The sequence below is a fragment of the Cryptotermes secundus genome, unplaced genomic scaffold (assembly GCF_002891405.2).
Source record: "Cryptotermes secundus unplaced genomic scaffold, Csec_1.0 scaffold395, whole genome shotgun sequence".
Lineage (NCBI taxonomy): Eukaryota > Metazoa > Arthropoda > Insecta > Blattodea > Kalotermitidae > Cryptotermes > Cryptotermes secundus.
The window spans coordinates 976,420-994,761 of NW_019742967.1; the positions used below are offsets into that span (position 1 = coordinate 976,420).

General features: G+C 46.6%; 1 protein-coding gene across 1 annotated transcript in view; it reads right to left on the reverse strand.

Annotated features, from left to right (window-relative positions):
- LOC111873521 (5-hydroxytryptamine receptor 1) overlaps window positions 1-17,491 on the reverse strand; it is a 67,974-nt gene extending 50,483 nt beyond the window's left edge. The window contains exon 1 of the mRNA XM_023868299.2: window positions 14,776-17,491. Within this exon, the coding sequence (XP_023724067.1) occupies window positions 14,776-15,660 (885 nt within the window). The 5' untranslated portion in view covers window positions 15,661-17,491. The remainder of the gene's footprint in view (window positions 1-14,775) is intronic.
- Window positions 17,492-18,342: the final 851 nt, after the last annotated feature.

Genomic DNA, 18,342 nt, shown 5'->3' on the forward strand with positions numbered 1-18,342 from the left:
AATGAATCAAACCCTGAAGGTACCGTATAAACACAAAGATCAGCTGCTGGGGGTGCGTGAGCGTTACTGCAAAGAGATTAATCATGGCAATTCATGACGATTTATTTATAGCCAGTTAAACAGCCAGTAACATGGTGCAGTTTATATCAGAGACTTAGAGCAATTTGTAGTTGGTTAATTAAGCGGTTTTCAGTACCAAGGACCTTTACATTAACAACGAGTGATCCTTCTCTGGTTTCCACCCAATCAACCGATTTATAAACGTTATTTTCCATACTCTGCTCCCTCTGCCGCCCGTGGGCCACGCAGCAGTCACAGTCACTGCGCCAACTAAACCCGTAGAGCTTCGCAATCACTTGCCTTCAGACAAGGTCAGGAGTGGGGGGAGGTCGGCAGCAACGCGTTTGATGCTCCCGAATTGGAAATAAAACTCTCATTTCGGAGCTGTAACGCCTTTAATGAGCCGGTCACAGTGGCCGCGCGAACTGTCTTCGCCCGCTGAAACACAGTGATCGTGGGTTCGAATCCCACACGAGGTATGGATGTCTCTGTGCGTTTATTCTGTTTGTGTTGTTCTGTGTGTAGGTAGCGGCCTTACGATGGGCTGATCTCCCGTCCAAGGCCCAATAAAGGGCTGTAGAAACGAAAGAGAACTGAGCAACTTTAATGAACAGGTCTAAGAGACTGGGAGCAAGCAGGGCGTGAAATAGAGCAATTTTAAATGTCTGTGTGTGTAGGATCGTTACAGGGGAGCAAAAACGGTTGTATACAAGGCGTTCTTTGCACAAAACCCAGCTCAGTTCATGTCAGACACACGCCCCACACCAGGAACGACGGACGAATTTGGGTAGCATTCTGAATCGCAGAGCCTGCGTTAATTCCTGTCAAGGGAACTTCACGGCTGTTTTCTCACCAGAGAGAGACAGGAACCGAGAGGCAACACAAAACACTGACGCCGTTATGATCTGCAGCTCTCGTCCGAAACATGTATTTCAACATGGCGAAACATTTAGCTCAAGATTGGTCTCATGTGGATTGTGACGCTGTGTAGTCTGGTTTCAGAGGAAGGAAGACAGAGGCGTAAGGTTCTTCCGGAAAGTTTATATACCAGATTCCACGAGGTCACACTGTTCATACTCACAGTCTTGACAACGCAAATCCTACAAATCAATTCGGCTTCGGGCATGGGACCTCATTTCTGTTTCTGTGTAACTCTGTGCGCCTCTTTGGCCACACACACGGAACAAAATGGGCGCTCATTATTCATTTCTGTGCATTTCTCTGCGACGCTGCCAATGGCTGCACAGTCTAGCGTCGCATGGTAACATGGCAAGTGGATGATGAATTAGAAAGAATTCTACGCATAATCCCAGCATTTGTGTGGCGAGACTGAGAAGAACCACGAGCCGGAGTCCGACCGAGCACGCTTGGAGATGGAGTGTAGAGCCTTACCGCTGAGGTAACCAGCTCGCTGACGTGCTGCTAAACTGGCGAAGCAGTAAGCATGGAAGAAACATCGTGGCGTAATACAAGCTTTGCAAGCGAAAGGTGAGTCACGCTATCTGTAATCATTTCATGGCGTGAGCGAAGACCATGTTCACTGCGATTCCGTACAAAATGTAACTTTATACAGGGTGATTCATTTAAGACTGTACCGTAATTACAACGCACAGAAACATGCTAGCCTCAGAACACGTCCAAGCAATGAAGAATATTTTCAGGGATATTTTGTGAAATCTTTTTATAGTTCATTAGATATATGTCTATGTATGTATAATTTATTTAATGACGGTATCAGTAATGTAGATTATATTGCGTTGAATGGTCGCATGATAGTTAATTTTGAATTGGAGGAGATTCGAAGCGAAGGGCCCGTAAACAATTTTGAGAGAATATCGCGATATTTGGCTGACGAGACGGAAGAAAACCATGAACCTCAGTCAGGATAGTGAGTCTACAGGCTGAGATTTTATGTGCGACCTCCCGAATATGAAGTGGAAACGTTAACCATGACACAACGGCCTTAAGAGTTTATGAAATATAAAACAGCTTATATTTTAGCGCGGCCTTAAATGGATCACCCTGTATTAAGAATGTCATTTCGTGATTTTTTCACAGGAAACTTCTACTGTAATAAGAATCTTATCTCTTCCAACCTCCAGAGAGGTCAGTATCCTAAACGATGTCTGACGTGTTAGACTGACTTCAGTTTCGCTGTATACTACAGTATATATCTATATATAACGTACGCGTGTGTACTAACGTGAACTCATTCCAATTCCATCTGTATATAATGCGAGTGACCTCAGCAACATGCAACTCACCCACCATCATGTTCCAACCATTAAACTACGGACTCACAAAATACAGTTTAATCTTAAAAATTGAAACGCCCTGTAGATCTTATCATTCATTCTAGAAAATACTCTCGTGCTGTGCTTATCTCATTGACGACTCTAGTTCTTTAATTTCGATTAACCAAAACATTCTCGTTAATGAGGGCTCTCTTGCAGGATATCATACCGTGCAGGCCGGTAGTTCACCGACATTTCGGAGGAACATATCGCCTCCATCTTCAGGATCGAATAGTAACCAACAAGCGAGCAAGAATTAGAGCGAAACCAGGAAACCTCTGAACCTCCGAGGAGAGTCACCTCAAGGTCGCGGATGTAAGAACCTCAAGTCGAGCAATACCCGCATCTTTTCGAATTTTCGATGTACCAGCACCTCAACGCGTTCGGCGTGTACACCGACAGATCCGGCAGGCACATTTACATATATTTACGGTTAATATAACGACGCTTGCAGTAGCTCAGGCTACATGACGTCGAACGATGGGGTGACCTGATGAGTACCGAATTGGAAACGATTTTGAACGAAGCGGTCGTGGCCTAATTTGAGGAGTTACCTCGGGATTTGCCAAGAGGAAACTGAAGAAAAGCACAATGTTCTTTTTAACGCAGTGGCGCTGTGAGATGGGTACTCACATTCTCAAGACAGTGAGCTTACACATCTCATTCCCTGTGAGACGGGTACTCACATTCTCAAGACAGTGAGCATACACATCTCATTCCCTGTGAGATGGGTACTCACATTCTCAAGACAGTGAGCTTGCACATCTCATTCCCTGTGAGATGGGTGATCACATTCTCAAGACAGTGAGCTTACACATCTCATTCCCTGTGAGACGGGTACTCACATTCTCAAGACAGTGAGCATACACATCTCATTCCCTGTGAGATGGGTACTCACATTCTCAAGACAGGGAGCTTACACATCTCATTCCCTGTGAGATTCATCACAGAAATATTTAAATTGTATCCCGAACCACATTCTGTAAGGAAATAAGAAAATTGTTCCTTCAGAAGGGCGCCGTTTCATGTACCAATAAATACAGCTACCATTTTATTAATCGGCGTCGGCACAATCAGATTCGGAAAACTCCACGTCATTAACGTCACGAGGAGCGTCTTTTTGAGTCGTCGCGTCTAACTAATATGTAGAACAGAGTACTTCAACACGTCTGCCCTGTGAGCAGCCCTTGCCAGTATGGCGTGGGGGGGGGGGTACGTGGTAGCGTAGTTGGCCGAGACACATGCTACAAGCCGGAAGGTCGCGGTTTCGGTTTCCGATGAGGTCACAGAATATTTTCAATTGACCTAATCCTTCCAGTCTCACTATGGCCCTGGGGTCGACCCAGCCTCTAACTGAAATGAGTACCAGGAATATTCCTGGGTTAAAGGGCGGCCGGCGCGTAAGGCTGACTTCACTGTCATCTATGAGCAGATTGTGGGAGCCTCGACGTCTCACAACCCTATGGGACACTACGGCCTATCACAGGGATAGCTTTATCTTTTCTTTTTACCGTGCAAGTACAGTGGGAACTTGTGCTTTTAATGGGGATTCATGTCTCGTAAGGTTGGTACGACAGCTCGACACTCTTCGAGTGTTTTATTATGAACTGAATTTGAATGACGCGCTCTCGCCTGTGTTCTGGAATGCCACTGCTTCTCCGCGGTAAGGATGATTCATGTACTCATTTTTACCGACAAATCCGTAGAACAAATCAGCTGTCGGTCGGACAAATTGCTCCTGGCCTCACCAGCACAGTCAATACACTGTGTGGGCAGAATATATAGCAATTCAGTTCGTTCGTCACAGGAAACACACTAGTCTCCATAACAAAGCCCAACCGGTTAATGCTGTTTAGGGAAACAGTCGCTGTTTATTGTGAGAACCATACGGAACACACAGATACACTCTATGGGCAGAATATATAGCAATTCAGTTCGTACGTCACAGGAAACACTCTAGTCTCCATAACAAAGCCCAACCGGTTAATGCTGTTTAGGGAAACAGTCGCTGTTTATTGTGAGAATCATATGGGACACGAAAATACAGGGTATGGGCAAAATGCAGAGATTCTGATAGTTAAAGCAAGTGGTATATTTAGTTACCACTATGCTATAAAGGGTTAATCAGCTAACAAAACAGCTGACAGAGTGAGCATCTGTCTCGCCCACACGCCCTGCACCGTCAGTACTTCAGGCCGGTGACAGAACGCTTTGTGGCGAAGACATTAAGCTTTCGTTTGCCACTCCGAGGCGGCCATTACTCACACATAATTCAGTTAAAATGGCGAAGCGGAAAGGGGCTGTTTACACGCGACCTCTAGCCGTCAAACCTGACGGCAATGACTCATTCACAATTCTACAGAATTCGAATTAAAATAGCCAGTTACATAGCAGCGCCTATCCAGTAATCCGTGCACAACACTATAGTGTGGGTACACAAAGGACCCTGTGCACTTTTATATTAACACGGTTGTGAAAATGTTCATTGTGGTCTCTGAACCATCCCCACCATAATTTTTATCCGTACGGTTTCTGGTTCGAATCCTTTCAGGTTCTGTGATGTCGTCACTGAAATTCTTATTCATTTTCCTCAGCACTTGACCCTGATACACCGGTGGCGACTTGACTCTAGCAATCCAGTCCGTACCTCACAGGAAACACACTCCATCTCCATAACAACGACAAACCGGTTAATGCTGTGTAGGGAAAAATCGCTGTGAGAACCATACGGAACACAGAGGTACCAGTACACGGTTTGGGCGATCAGGGGGCTGACTGGTATACATAGCAACCATTGAACTGTAAAAGGTTAAACGTCGTGGCTCTGGATGTAACCGTAATAAAACTGTTATTAATATCTGGGGAGATGAAGATATTCGTGAGCATCAGTCATCGTAGCGCGTGTCTAAACCTGAGCGAGAAGATTCCTAGGGGGGAGGCCGCAAATAGCCACCATTCGGCGTCACTTCCGGTATACACACACTTGAACGCTAGGCGTCCGAAACTCACTCTAGTGGTATTCGGTTTGTATCCCATCAGCACACCAACTACGTATTCCGTTATGCCTCAGTTCTTCCAGGAAATGTTTGGAGTGTAATTTGAAACAGAGAAGGCGTGTTGGGGGGAGGGGGTGCGACGTAGGTATTAAAAGCACAAGAACTGCAAAGGAAACATTACATTACAATCCTACGGAATAAAACTATGGCCAAGGAAATTAAGAAACTCTGCATTTCCCAGTATAACTGGAAGCACGGACAAATGACTAATTAGTAATTACACTGTATTTACAGTGAAAATTTAAACAGGAAATCCAGCTTCAGTACTGTTTGTTGTAATCTTGCCGCGGGTGTTTCGAATTGTCGCCATGCCAACTCGGGCACGCGGGCAGGTTTTTACGCACCATCTAATAACAGATTCTTGTAATGGGGTTTGTTGTCTGTATAGAATTGATACAGATAACTGTGTGGACTAAATCATTGTGTTTGTTTTGGGTTCAGTACACAAGCTGCCAACAAATGTTCATTCATTTACATTTGAGAGCGAGAAGGGGGGGCAAGCCCATTGTCGTAATTACAGGTACATCATATTCCTTCTGTCGGATGATGGCTGGCTACAAAAGGACAGTTTATAAATCGTAAATAAGTTACTTTTAAACTCATTCGCTTCATTTTTGTGGGCCCTTCAAAGCGGAGTGGTGAATTTACGCACCACACGTCTTGACATTAAGAAACTCTGCATTCTGCGTACACAGTGTATCTGTGTGTTCCGTATGGCTCTCACAGTAAACAGCAACTGTTTCCCTAGACAGCATTATCCGGTTTGGCTTTTTTATGGAGACGTGATGTGTTTCCTGTGAGGTACGGACTGAATTGGTATATATTCTGCTCACAGAGTATATGTGTGTTCCGTATGGTTCTCACAGTAAACAGCAACTGTTTCCCTAGACAGCATTATCCGGTTTGGCTTTTTTATGGAGACGTGATGTGTTTCCTGTGAGGTACGGACTGAATTGCTATATATTCTGCCCACAGAGTGTATCTGTGTGTTCCGTATGGTTCTCACAGTAAACAGCAACTGTTTCCCTAGACAGCATTAACCGGTTAAGGCTTTGTTATGGAGACGTGATGTGTTTCCTGTGAGGTACGGACTGAATTGGTATATATTCTGCTCACAGAGTATATGTGTGTTCCGTATGGTTCTCACAGTAAACAGCAACTGTTTCCCTAGACAGCATTATCCGGTTTGGCTTTTTTATGGAGACGTGATGTGTTTCCTGTGAGGTACGGACTGAATTGCTCTATATTCTGCCCACACAGTGTATCTGTGTGTTCCGTATGGTTCTCACAGTAAACAGCAACTGTTTCCCTAGACAGCATTAACCGGTTAAGGCTTTGTTATGGAGACGTGATGTGTTTCCTATGAGGTACGGACTGAATTGCTCTATATTCTGCCCACACAGTGTATCTGTGTGTTCCGTATGGTTCTCACAATAAACAGCGACTGTTTCCCTAAACAGCATTAATCAGTTGGGCTTTGTAGTGGAGACGTGATGTGTTTCCTGTGAGGTACGAACTGAATTTATATATTACTTACGCCAACTTCGCGTTATCTTGGATTCCTCGCATCGGTGCACACAATTCACAGTTGAATAACTGGATACTTCCGGGCCTTCCTCCAACGAGAGATACGAATCTCTTCACTAACTCCTTGTTATTATGGAATTGGTTCGTACATCAGCCGCATAACAACAACCGCCACTCACTAGATCCTATTCTTCGGAACTCTGATTCAGTTTATAAACTATTCACTCTCCTAAGTTCTCGCGTAATATTTTGTTGGCCTTCAGACCTACTATCATAGCAGTTATTCCTTGTGTTTACCTCAGCACCTCAATACGCATGCTCTGACATGTAAATAGGCATGACAGCAACTTTCTATTCATTCGCAAATTTATCTTTACTAGTAACGCTGAAAATCGAAGGCGTGTTAGGTGCGCAATTAGAAACTAAGGCAACATCCCACAATTCATCAGAGCACCACTCGATGCTACTAAACAGAGCTGCAGTATCGCCGTCTCTGTAGCGTACTCTAAGATGATTATGAATGATGAATTGGACGGAAGTGTTATTACCCTATTTCGAGATATCATGCCAGCATTCTCATGGAAGGTCTGAGGAAAAGCAAAGCAAACCTTAAGCATGTCCGAAGCGTAAAGCCGGCAAGACGAGGAGCAAATAAGCAGCAGGTGCCCTGATAGGACCGCCCAGTATCTCACGCAATGCGACTCTCACTTGTATTCACAGCAGGATAAGCAGTTGGGAACGGCCTTGCAGAAGCAGTAGTCAACGTAATGTTCGCGCTACTTTTCGGATTGGCAGATTTTCATATTTCGTACAATTAAACTGCTCTCGGCTGATGTCAGCATTACACAATGTTATCCGTCCTGCGGTTCATTACACTCGCGTCTATGTGGGCTCATCCTGCCGGCGTCGGGTTTGTCCAAACCTTTACATTTTGCACTCGTCAGGGTAACAGAGAACGTTTGAAAATTGTGAACAAATTAGAAGAGACACACGAGCATGCGGCGTGTCGGGGGAGACAACATAAACACAGATGTTCGGCACACTAATCTCATTAGCCCTGTTTTTCCCCTGTCGAGTTCTGTGCTTAAAATGTACACAACACATTTCTGAGCTCTTGGATACACATCGAACCAACACAATGGCAACAAACAAGTGAAGCTCTATATTTCATTAGCTGCGGTTTAACCATTCAAACCACATTACCGTGTGCACCACACACTTCAACATTGGAAACTCTGCATTCTGCCTGAAGAGAGGGCGCGTGTCTTCCATGTTGTTCTCTCGACAAGCAATAGCATTCCAAATTCTGATTAAAGCGACTTCCCGCGGAAGTTCCTCTGCCCGCTTCTACTAAGCAACGGATGTACTGCGGCACCTGACATCGCTAAAGTAACAACAGCTCATTCGTTAGGGAATCCCCCATATTCTCTTGTTTGCCTGACTGCTGGCTAGAAGTCAGTATATGCAAACCGGAAGTCCTGCGACTGGCAATCTCGACACGGGTTCTCGTGGTTTTCCTCTGTCTTCAAGCGAGTGCCGAGATGGTTCCCAAGTTCCGAGCTGCTACTGCCTACTTCTCCCAACTTCACTTAATGAAAAGTGGATCAAAATCTCTAAAAGCCCCCAGGTTACCTTTTTTGGGCATTTAGACCAAAATCCTGCGGCCCCTGTCTCAAGCCACTAATTCTAACAATTCTGACGTCTTCATTTCAACACTCTCCTTGTCAGAGGGATGAGTGGGCGGAGCCTGGGAACCTTCTAAAAACACAATAAAACGTCTTGAACTTCTCCCATGACTTTCACTTCAATCTTCTCTAACTTCTTCTTTACACGTTTCAAACGTTTAACACTCAACGTTATAACACAGTTTTCACGAATATACCCAGTCGCTGGCAGTACCAGATGGACAGTCTGAAGTCTTGGAAATTATAAGCTGCAGGGCTCGGAGTTTCAGAATTTCAATTTACCAAATCTATGGGCCGTAATCCTTCTCGGCAAACTCTAATGTTCAGTACCAAGTTCTTAAGAGCCCGCCAGTGGACCTCGTCTATGGGCCGTAATCCTTCTCGGCAAACTCTAATGTTCAGTACCAAGTTCTTAAGAGCCCGCCAGTGGACCTCGTCCTGATTCATTAGAATATGATTCTTATATCAGCGACTGAGCACCTCAACTGCTATATTGCATTCAGACTTTCCGACTAAAATAACATCTCAACGTACTTTATTTCATCATCCTAATAAAATTCAACGAAGAGTAAACATTAAGAAGCTCCTTATTAAGCAGTTCTCTTTATCTTCCTGTCATCTCTTTTGGGCACAGATATCTTCCTGGCAACCCGCGTAGTTCCCCTCGCTCTCTCTCTCTCTCACACACACACACACACACACACACACGAGAGGGCGCGAGTCATATTCACTATACGCAGTTCCAGCTTCAACCATAAAATCTGTTTAAAATTGTTCCCGCACGCTTCACCAAGATCTTCCTCATAAACAAGTTGGGAAGTGCATATCGTGATATAAATCTGCTCATTTCCACAGCAACAGCACAAACATAACATTCACATTCAAACCGAAATCCTTACAGCACAGCGCCACTTGCTCCAACATTCAGCAACTCTGCATTCTGCCCCCAGAGTGTATCTGTGTGTTCCGTATGGTCCTCACAATAAACAGCGACTGTTTCCCTAAACAGCATTAACCGGTTGGGCTTTGTTATGGAGACGTAATGTGTTTCCTGTGAGGTACGGGCTGAATTGCTATATATTCTGCCCACAGAGTGTATCTGTGTGTTCCGTATGGTCCTCACAATAAACAGCGACTGTTTCCCTAAACAGCATTAACCGGTTGGGATTTGTAGCGGAGACGTAACGTGTTTCCTGTGAGGTACGGGCTGAATATATATTACTTAGACGAACTTCGCGTTATCTCAAAGGAGGGCAGTTTCACGACACAGCTAGAGTCGAGAGACAGACAAATATGGACATTGGACCCACTGAGACAGGAACGAGAAATTTACATGAAGTAAAAGTAAAGTAAAGCTATCCCTGTACCAGGCCATGAAGGCCCATAGGGTTGTGAGACGTTGAGGGTCCCACATTTTCTAGACAATCGGCTCAAATATGGCGGTAAGGTTGTCAGCCTCACGCGCCAGCTGCTCTTTACTCCCCAGGAAAATTATTTAATTAATTTCTGGTACTCATTTCTGTTAGAGGCTGACTCGACCCCAGGGCCACAGTGCGGCTGGAAGGTATTAGGCCAATTGAAAGAAATCCAATTACCTCATCGGGACTTGAATCCGCGACCTTCCGGCTTGTAGCACAGTGCCTCAACCAACTACGCTACCGCGTGCCCCGAAATTTACATGAAACAGAAGTTACCTTAAATATGCTACTTGAATGGATTGAACAGTGAACGCTTACACGCAGAGTGACGTCTGAATTGACTACATTCGCGAAATCATGAGACGTGTGGCCATGCAAATGTAGGCGTCCGACGGTACCACACACAGGACAATGTGACACAAATATTCCGCCTATCAGCTCCGACCCCCAGCTAAGCTCCTAATTACATACATCTGCCCCACAGCCTTCTGGGAGCGCATCTGTGTATAGATATGTGCGGACATCAGACCGGCCGCTGGTGAGGTCCGTCGTCAGTCAGCATTTCGGGGGGATCAGTCCCCTCGGGCAACATCAATGGCCACTCCATCGGCAGACCGGGGTAGCGGGAGGGCGTCGAAATGAACAGACTTCAGCCACGGAAGAGAGAACAGCGTCAAAACGAGGGTTACATCTCTGGAATACAACGTCCCTCAGTCCTCAGGAACATGTCACCTCCATCTTCAGGGTTCAGTCAAGAGATAAGCCAGCATAGATCTGCAAGGCGTTATATCACAAAAGTCTTCAGAACAACCGCTGTGGGAACCTCAGATTCTGTGCAACGAAAAACTGCTAGAAATACTAGTACGCTACGTCTGTCATGACCGTTTCCCTCCATAGGCAAGCTCTTGGTTTCCCCGTGCATTCGGAAGTTATTTTGAAAAATCTGAACTTTTGTGGAATTTTTTTGCTTCATAATCAGCCCAAGTAAACAGTGCCTTGTAGCAGTTTCAGGGAAGCCTCCCGGGTCTGGTCATGTGGGATTTGTGGTGGACAAAGTGGCGCTGGGACAGGTTTCTCCTCCCAATCTTCATTCCACCAATTGCTCCACGATCATCATCATCTGGGGCTAGTAAAGTAGGCCAGAGATGGCCGCAGTAGCAAGTGGACTCAGTCTCATCCCACCAATAAAAATAATAACAACAGGGGAGCCTCGGAGAGCCTCTACACCCATTTTCCTGCCTGACTGCTGGCTAGAAGTCAGTATATGCAAACCGGAAGCCCTGCGACTGGCAATCTCGACACAGGATCTCGTGGTTTTCCTCTGTCTTCAAGCGAATGCTGAGATGGTTTCCAAGTTCCGAGCTGCTACTGTCAGCTTCTCATGCAGCCCTTCTGACTTATTATTACGAGTATTATTAAACCGCTCTGCTGTAAAGGCCACCAAATTACGTTCCGCAGTCATAACAGAGCATCAAAATTCCACCGCACTTTTCCATAATGGTAAAAAAAAAGTTACTATCTTAACGTGATCCAACGGTTCGTTCACGAACACCCAGGCTAGTGAGCACTGCTCAGACCCTGGATAGCCCCCATATCACTTCTAGTGTATTAGCAAAATCTGAAGCCAAAACGTATGTAAATACAGTCTAGAATTTCGGTTCGTGCCTCTACGAAAACACACCGTATCATTACAAATACAGGACTTTTATCAACTTTTAGTTGTTTATTTAGAAACCGCACATATAATCCGTGCGCCCTCCTCAGGGCAGCTGGACGCTGAAGTGCACGGTATCTATAGTTACCACTGCCCTGTAAATAACTGGTTAGGATCCGAAGGTACATTCATGCATACGTTTAGCGAAGCAAAGCAGTTGCCAAAATTGTTTGTTTAGGTGAGGCAATTATGCTGGAAATCAATACTGAAGCCAAGAGTTAATATTGGTTGCATTTTCGTGGTGTTTAAATTTCGCTTTTGTGCGTGATGCTTACGCATACGTCACACACATCCCGTGAATATATTTATGTCATAAAATATATCATAGTTATATCATAAGAACTTGACTTTTTCCTGCTTTACAAGAGACATCTTGCCCGATGCCCTCCCAATATACAAAGTACTGACCGGTGCTGACTGCCCCAGTAACTCGCTGGGCACACGGCCCACAGCGCAACACTCGCTCCGTCATGGACACCTCAGTCCCTGCTTCTGGATACTCAGAGAGGCTTTTAACTCATTTAAACTGGTTTTAACCAATTATTCCTTATGTACAGAACTCATTTTAACCGTATTAAATATTCAGTCTTGATTTCTGTCCCTTTATGGAGCTACAGAGGCAAGCGATGTGACATCAGCCCCATGAAGATGGCCACAGCACGCAAGCATATTATGACTGTACCCTTGCCAATATGTATGGTGGCCCTGCTGTTAAAGCGATCTACAAGTGCTTCGGTAGAGTCTGGGGTGCAATTTGAATCCTCGTCATAAGCTTCCGTTAGTTTACACGGTCTGTCTGTTTGTCTGTCCATCCTTGTTGCGCCGTCCCACTTGGAGCATAGGGCATCCGTGAAATGCTTGTTTCGCTTCCGTTTTAGGCAGTCGGTAGGGTTCCTTGGGCGGGGGATCAGCCAGTCGCAAGGCCGCTACCTAACACAAACACAGAATAAATAGACATCCATGCGTTGAGTGGATTCGAACCCACGATTCCAGTGAACGAACGAGGGAGACCGCGCGGCCACTGTGATCTGCAGTTACAGGAGCAGACTTCGAGTGTTACTGCTGCTGTGTTGTGATACTGACAGGGGAGGCCCTGTCCCGGGCGTCGAACGGGTACAGCCACAGGAAAGTAATAATTAAGTGATGTTGTCTATTTGGGCCCTACCTGCCAGATACACAGCCCAGAGGCCAATCTCAGAGCGTGTATAGCCACGCCTATACACAAATTCCCCGAAGCCAGTTCGTCACGACGCCCAGATTTCTCAAAATGGTGCCGATATTTTCCTTCATACTCCGCTACTCACTTTCATTGTTTTCTTTTCCGTCATTTCGTTTCCATTTTTATCATCTTCTGCCCTACCCCCATTATTATTTTCCAGTGTCTTTATTTGTCTGTCCTGTTGTTATCCCTCTACCCCATTCCTTCCACCCTCTCCTTGGCATTAACACATCCCTCCCCACGCTCTTCCGCTCAGCTAACCCTCTCGACTGCTTATCTCGTTACAATTTCTGTCCAGTCTGCATTAATTGCACATTTGAGCGTCATCCCAGTTGAAGCAGAAGTTTGTGTACGTCGGCCCGTATCCTAGCAACGGTTCGTTCCCGTTTCCATCACGCACATGCAGCTGTTTCAATTGCCGTATTGTTACTACAGCGAATGAGTTTGTCACCCTGAAACACTTTGCTTTTATTTTCACCTAGTTTTATTTTTATTATTATTTATAGCTTGCCGACAAACTGTCCGTTGCGAGGACCACGAGGACGCTGTCTGCGGGTTGCGTGCACCGGTGGGGTCGAGGCCCACAGCCAACTCACCATTGTGTTTTCGGAAGGCACGGAAAATCCGTACTAACCGAACACGCTCGAGCGGTCTCGGAGTTTGATCTGGGGACCGCCATAATGAGAATATGACGTGCTAGTTCCCGACCGCCTCTATCAATCACTGGATAATGCCCAGACGCATGATAAACGAGGTACTGTGGGGACATAATTCCTGTAATCAACACTGAAACCGACTGGGCCTCGCTGATCTTTCCTTGTCACATGTGAAACCGCAACCACTCAAATACACAGAACAATAATATTGCCTGCTGTTCTGTATGGGTGTGAAACTTGGACACTCACATCAGGGGACGTTCTTAGAGTGAGGCTGATTGAGAACATATGAATCAAAGTGAGAGAGGTAGAGTGGTTAGAGAAAAATGCATAATGAGGAGCTTCATAACTTACATTCTTCACCAGATACGAAGATCATCATATCAAGGAGGGAAATTTGTCCGAGGTATGTAACCGGCAGGAGGTAAAGTCAGAATTTTGGTAGGAAAACGTAAAAGGGAAAGGTATAGGCGTAGGTGGGAAGATAATATTAAAAGTATGCCGGTTAGGACTGTTCGATTGGGTTTCAAATAAAGCCGGGAATTTACCGATCTCTGTTGGCACGCGGAGCATGGAGCAGTCTACCTCAGGCTTCAGAGCGCCGGCAGTGACCGCTGCCTCTGCGGGTCGAGTTACCCTGTCAGACGGCGCGCCATGTTGAGGCCTGACAGCTCACGTAACACGGACACGGGTACAGGTAACCGCGGACCTGACCGATAATACCCAAATATATTATGAAATTTACTCTGTACTCTTACCAATATGTACGGTAGCAACGGCTGTGAACTTTAATTTCCTAATTGCACTGAACTCTGTAATATAAACGGCGAGGAAAGTGAACATGTGCCGGACCCCTTGCGGACTGGCTAACGGTAATCTTTATTCAAGAAGCACGTGCTATCCTGAGAGGGCTTCGTCGTTTTCCTCAGGCCTTCTCGGAAAATACTGCGATAGTACCTCAATTTAGGCCACGACCGCTTCCTTCTAAATCCTTTCCGATGCACCAATCACCTATCATCACAACACGTGACGTGGCTAGCCAGGAAACTGCGGGATAGCTCACGAATCCACGTGACTGCACATTCGGCACGCCCTTGAACGCAGCTCCCTCCGTCTTTACAGTGCGGTACGTGTGGTGGTACTTACAGTGGTGGTGGTGCTGGTGGTGCTGGTGCGATGGTGCTGCACGCGAGCTGCGGAAGCCACAGCTGGTGACGAGGCTGTACTTGCCACTCTGGTTTCTGGAGGGCCCCCTCCGTTCTTGACGCTGATCTCCAAGTAACTGTGCGTCTCCAGGTGCGACTGGGCCCTGCGCTCCTCTAACACGATCCTGCGGGCCGCCCTGAATATCTTGTAGTACACAATGATCATCACAGTCAGAGGGATATAGAAGGAGCCCAGCGTGGCGTAGATCTGGTAACCAAAGTTCTGACACACGATGCACTGCTGCGAGGTGCCTGTCTCGGTCTGCCCGTGCTCGTTGCCCAGGATGAGGAGAGGCGGCAGGCTGATGCAGGCGGCGCCCAGCCACACAAGTGACACACAGGCGATCATCCGACGAGGCGTCCTCTTGACGCCGTATTCCAGCGGCTTCGTAATGGCGTAGTACCGGTCGACGCTGATCATGCAGAGGTTGAGGATAGACGCCGTGCAGGACAACACATCAAATGAGACCCAGAGGTCACAGACCACGGGGCCGAAGCTCCAGCGGCCCAGGATCTCGTACAGGAGAGCCATGGGCATAACGAGAAGCGCGACGCAGAGGTCCGACACGGCGAGCGAGACCAGCAAGTAGTTGCAGGGTCTCCGCAACTTGCGCACCAGACACACCGCCACGCACACCAAGATGTTCCCCACGACGGTGCCTATAGTGACGCACAGCAAGACGAGCGCGATGATAACGGCCTCCACGGGGCTGTAGTGAGAGTCGGGGCCGGGGAACCATGGGGCGGGCGGCGGGGTTGAGGATGGCCGGAGCCCGGAGAAGACAGTGGTAATTGTCGTTGCTATGGTAACGTTACTGCCCTCCATACGTCGTCGGTGCTGGCCTAACTGCTATGATTCACTGCCTTCCGCGCTTTCACGGCGCGTCTGATACTTATCACGTCAGTCTAAATTATATTGCACTGCCAGATGATTGATTGGATGAGTGATCGATAGGTCGCAGTGAAGTCTGCGTTCCCTTGACTTTACTGGGCACACCAGCAGCGAATGTTGAGGTAGAATGTGGACACGGACTGCGGCCGAGCATGCTCTGGGCCTCTCGTGACAGCAACAATGTGGACCCATTGTTTAACGTCGGTGGGCCCTACTCCACGGCTGTTTCGTCTCATTCAGAAGGGATTCGTGCCCCTGACTTGCACGACACGGGTACACGCTCTGGAACGTTATGCGGCGCACTTTTCACACAGAAACACTCCATCTTCCCAGAGTCCCAGTGGAGAGGACAGGTGCCGTCTCAGTGTTGCAACGATTCCCGCTTACAAATGCACAGCTGCTGAGCAGTCTCTTGCAAGCGTTTTGTTTCTTCGTATAGGAAATTATGGAACAAAAAAAAAACACTTTTAAAGGTACTCAATTTCTTTGGCTTATAGGAACCTCGTAATGACGGTCGGAATTTTGCTTTGTTTTCACGTTCTATTCCTCTTTTCCTCGATGTAATCCTCGCTGTCACTCCCGTTTACACTTATCAGACTTATTTACAGAAGACACCAACCGACAAAAGCGTGCGTGATCAGCATGTACATACAGAAATTAAAATAATTGCAAACGTGAGGAACAATTCAATTCCTTTAAATTCCTTCTGTCAGACCTAGAAAACGGAATATTATATATTACAGATTAATTCTATGTGATTATCCGAAGATAACTTGCACTCAACGATAGCGTGTGCAGATAGGTTCGGTATCCTATCACAGATGAATTATCTCATTTGTCAATGGCACTGATAACTACGGGAATATCTCGGAGATAATTCTGTCGACAGTCACAAATGCTAATGAGCGCCTGTGCTGAGGCGTCGAACAGGAAGCGTCGGTTCCAACGCCCTCACGACCCCAGCATACGAGAACCGGGGTGGCTAATCGTGACGTAATTTGAAATCAGAGGCTCGTTTTCACTAATCTGTGACGAGAGAGATGTGTTTGCGTTTGAGATAACATCTTTTGAGTTAATTAAGGAAGTAGCAGTTGTTTTTGTTCCATTCCCAAGTCACTAGGGGCGCTGGGTACAACATCCATTGTTGTGTTAATAACTCGTGATGTGATTCAGTTAATGTACTTCAGATGGCGTTGCACTGGCGTCTAGTCCTGTTGTCAACGAATTTTATCCGCGTGTCCACGCGATGTTTATACACTCCCATTGCTGCCCGATATAGTTTGAAAGTAATCACTGTGCTTTGTCTCCAAGTAGGCAACTAGATCCACTTCGACTCAACACTTCACAACACTTCATCACTGAACAGGTATTGTTATTAACAACACTATCCAACGCAATTTCTTGTGTCAGCGCCGCACAAACAAAATTCGCGACCACACAACAAATCTTTAGGATCCTAAGAGGTTCGCTCATGAAGGTACTCCAGTCGAGACAAGACGTAAGCCAGCCGGGCAGAGCGGCTGGCCACATAACACACTGAGCTCCTTGCGTGACGACACAAGTGAGTGCCTGGGACCAATCAGGCTAATGGTCTTGGCCATGGCTGCAGGTACACGCGGTGACGTCAGTTCATGCTACCACCCGATAAGACCAGCAGACGTGGGAACCCCCGATGTGACAACAATCGTTACCATGGTTGCACTAAATGTGTCGAGAGGTTCGAATGGGGGGGAATCCCCTGCAGAACACACATCCGCGCCGCGCTCCCTCTCTGCCAACACTGGGTCTCGGAGCAGGCACCGCCACGTTTAAACGAACCGCACGGCCACGCTGCGACGTGACGTCACTAGCCGCCCGGAGGGGAGAAGCCGACAGGCCGCAGAAAAGATGGGACAGGAGATTACAATAAGGAAAGAAGGAACAGGAGATTAGGGAAAGGAAAGATGGGACAGGAGATTACGGTAAGAAAGTTGGAACAGGCGATTACGATAAGGAAAGATGGGACAGGAGATTAGGGAAAGGAAAGATGGGACAGGCGATTACGTTAAGGAAAGATGGGACAGGAGATTACGTTAAGGAAAATGGGACGGGCGATTACGATAAGGAAAGGAAAGATGGGACAGGCGATTACGATAAGGAAAGATGGGACAGGAGATTACGATAAGGAAAGATGGGACAGGCGATTACGATAAGGAAAGCTGGGACAGGAGATTACGATAAGGAAAAATGGGACAGCAGATTACGTTAAGGAAAGATGGGACAGGCGATTACGATAATGAAAGATGGGACAGGAGATTACGATAAGGAAAGATGGGAGAGGAGATTAGGGAAAGGGAATTAAACAGCGTAATGCATGGCGGAAATATGAAACAATACCAGGGAAATGCGGACAGAAAGCACATACAATGGAAACTGGTGACAAGACCACGCAAAATCAGCCACGGCTCCTCTGCTTACAGAATCGCGGAACGTGCAGTGACAGGATTCTAATTCTGAAACTCATTTCTCTTCCGCAAAATCGTTTAACATCAATTTTAAATTGAATAAAGTGGAGCCGTTGCCAGAGGCAGACCCCCCCCCCCCCCTACAGAGCGCAGATCGCTTCCATAATTCTTC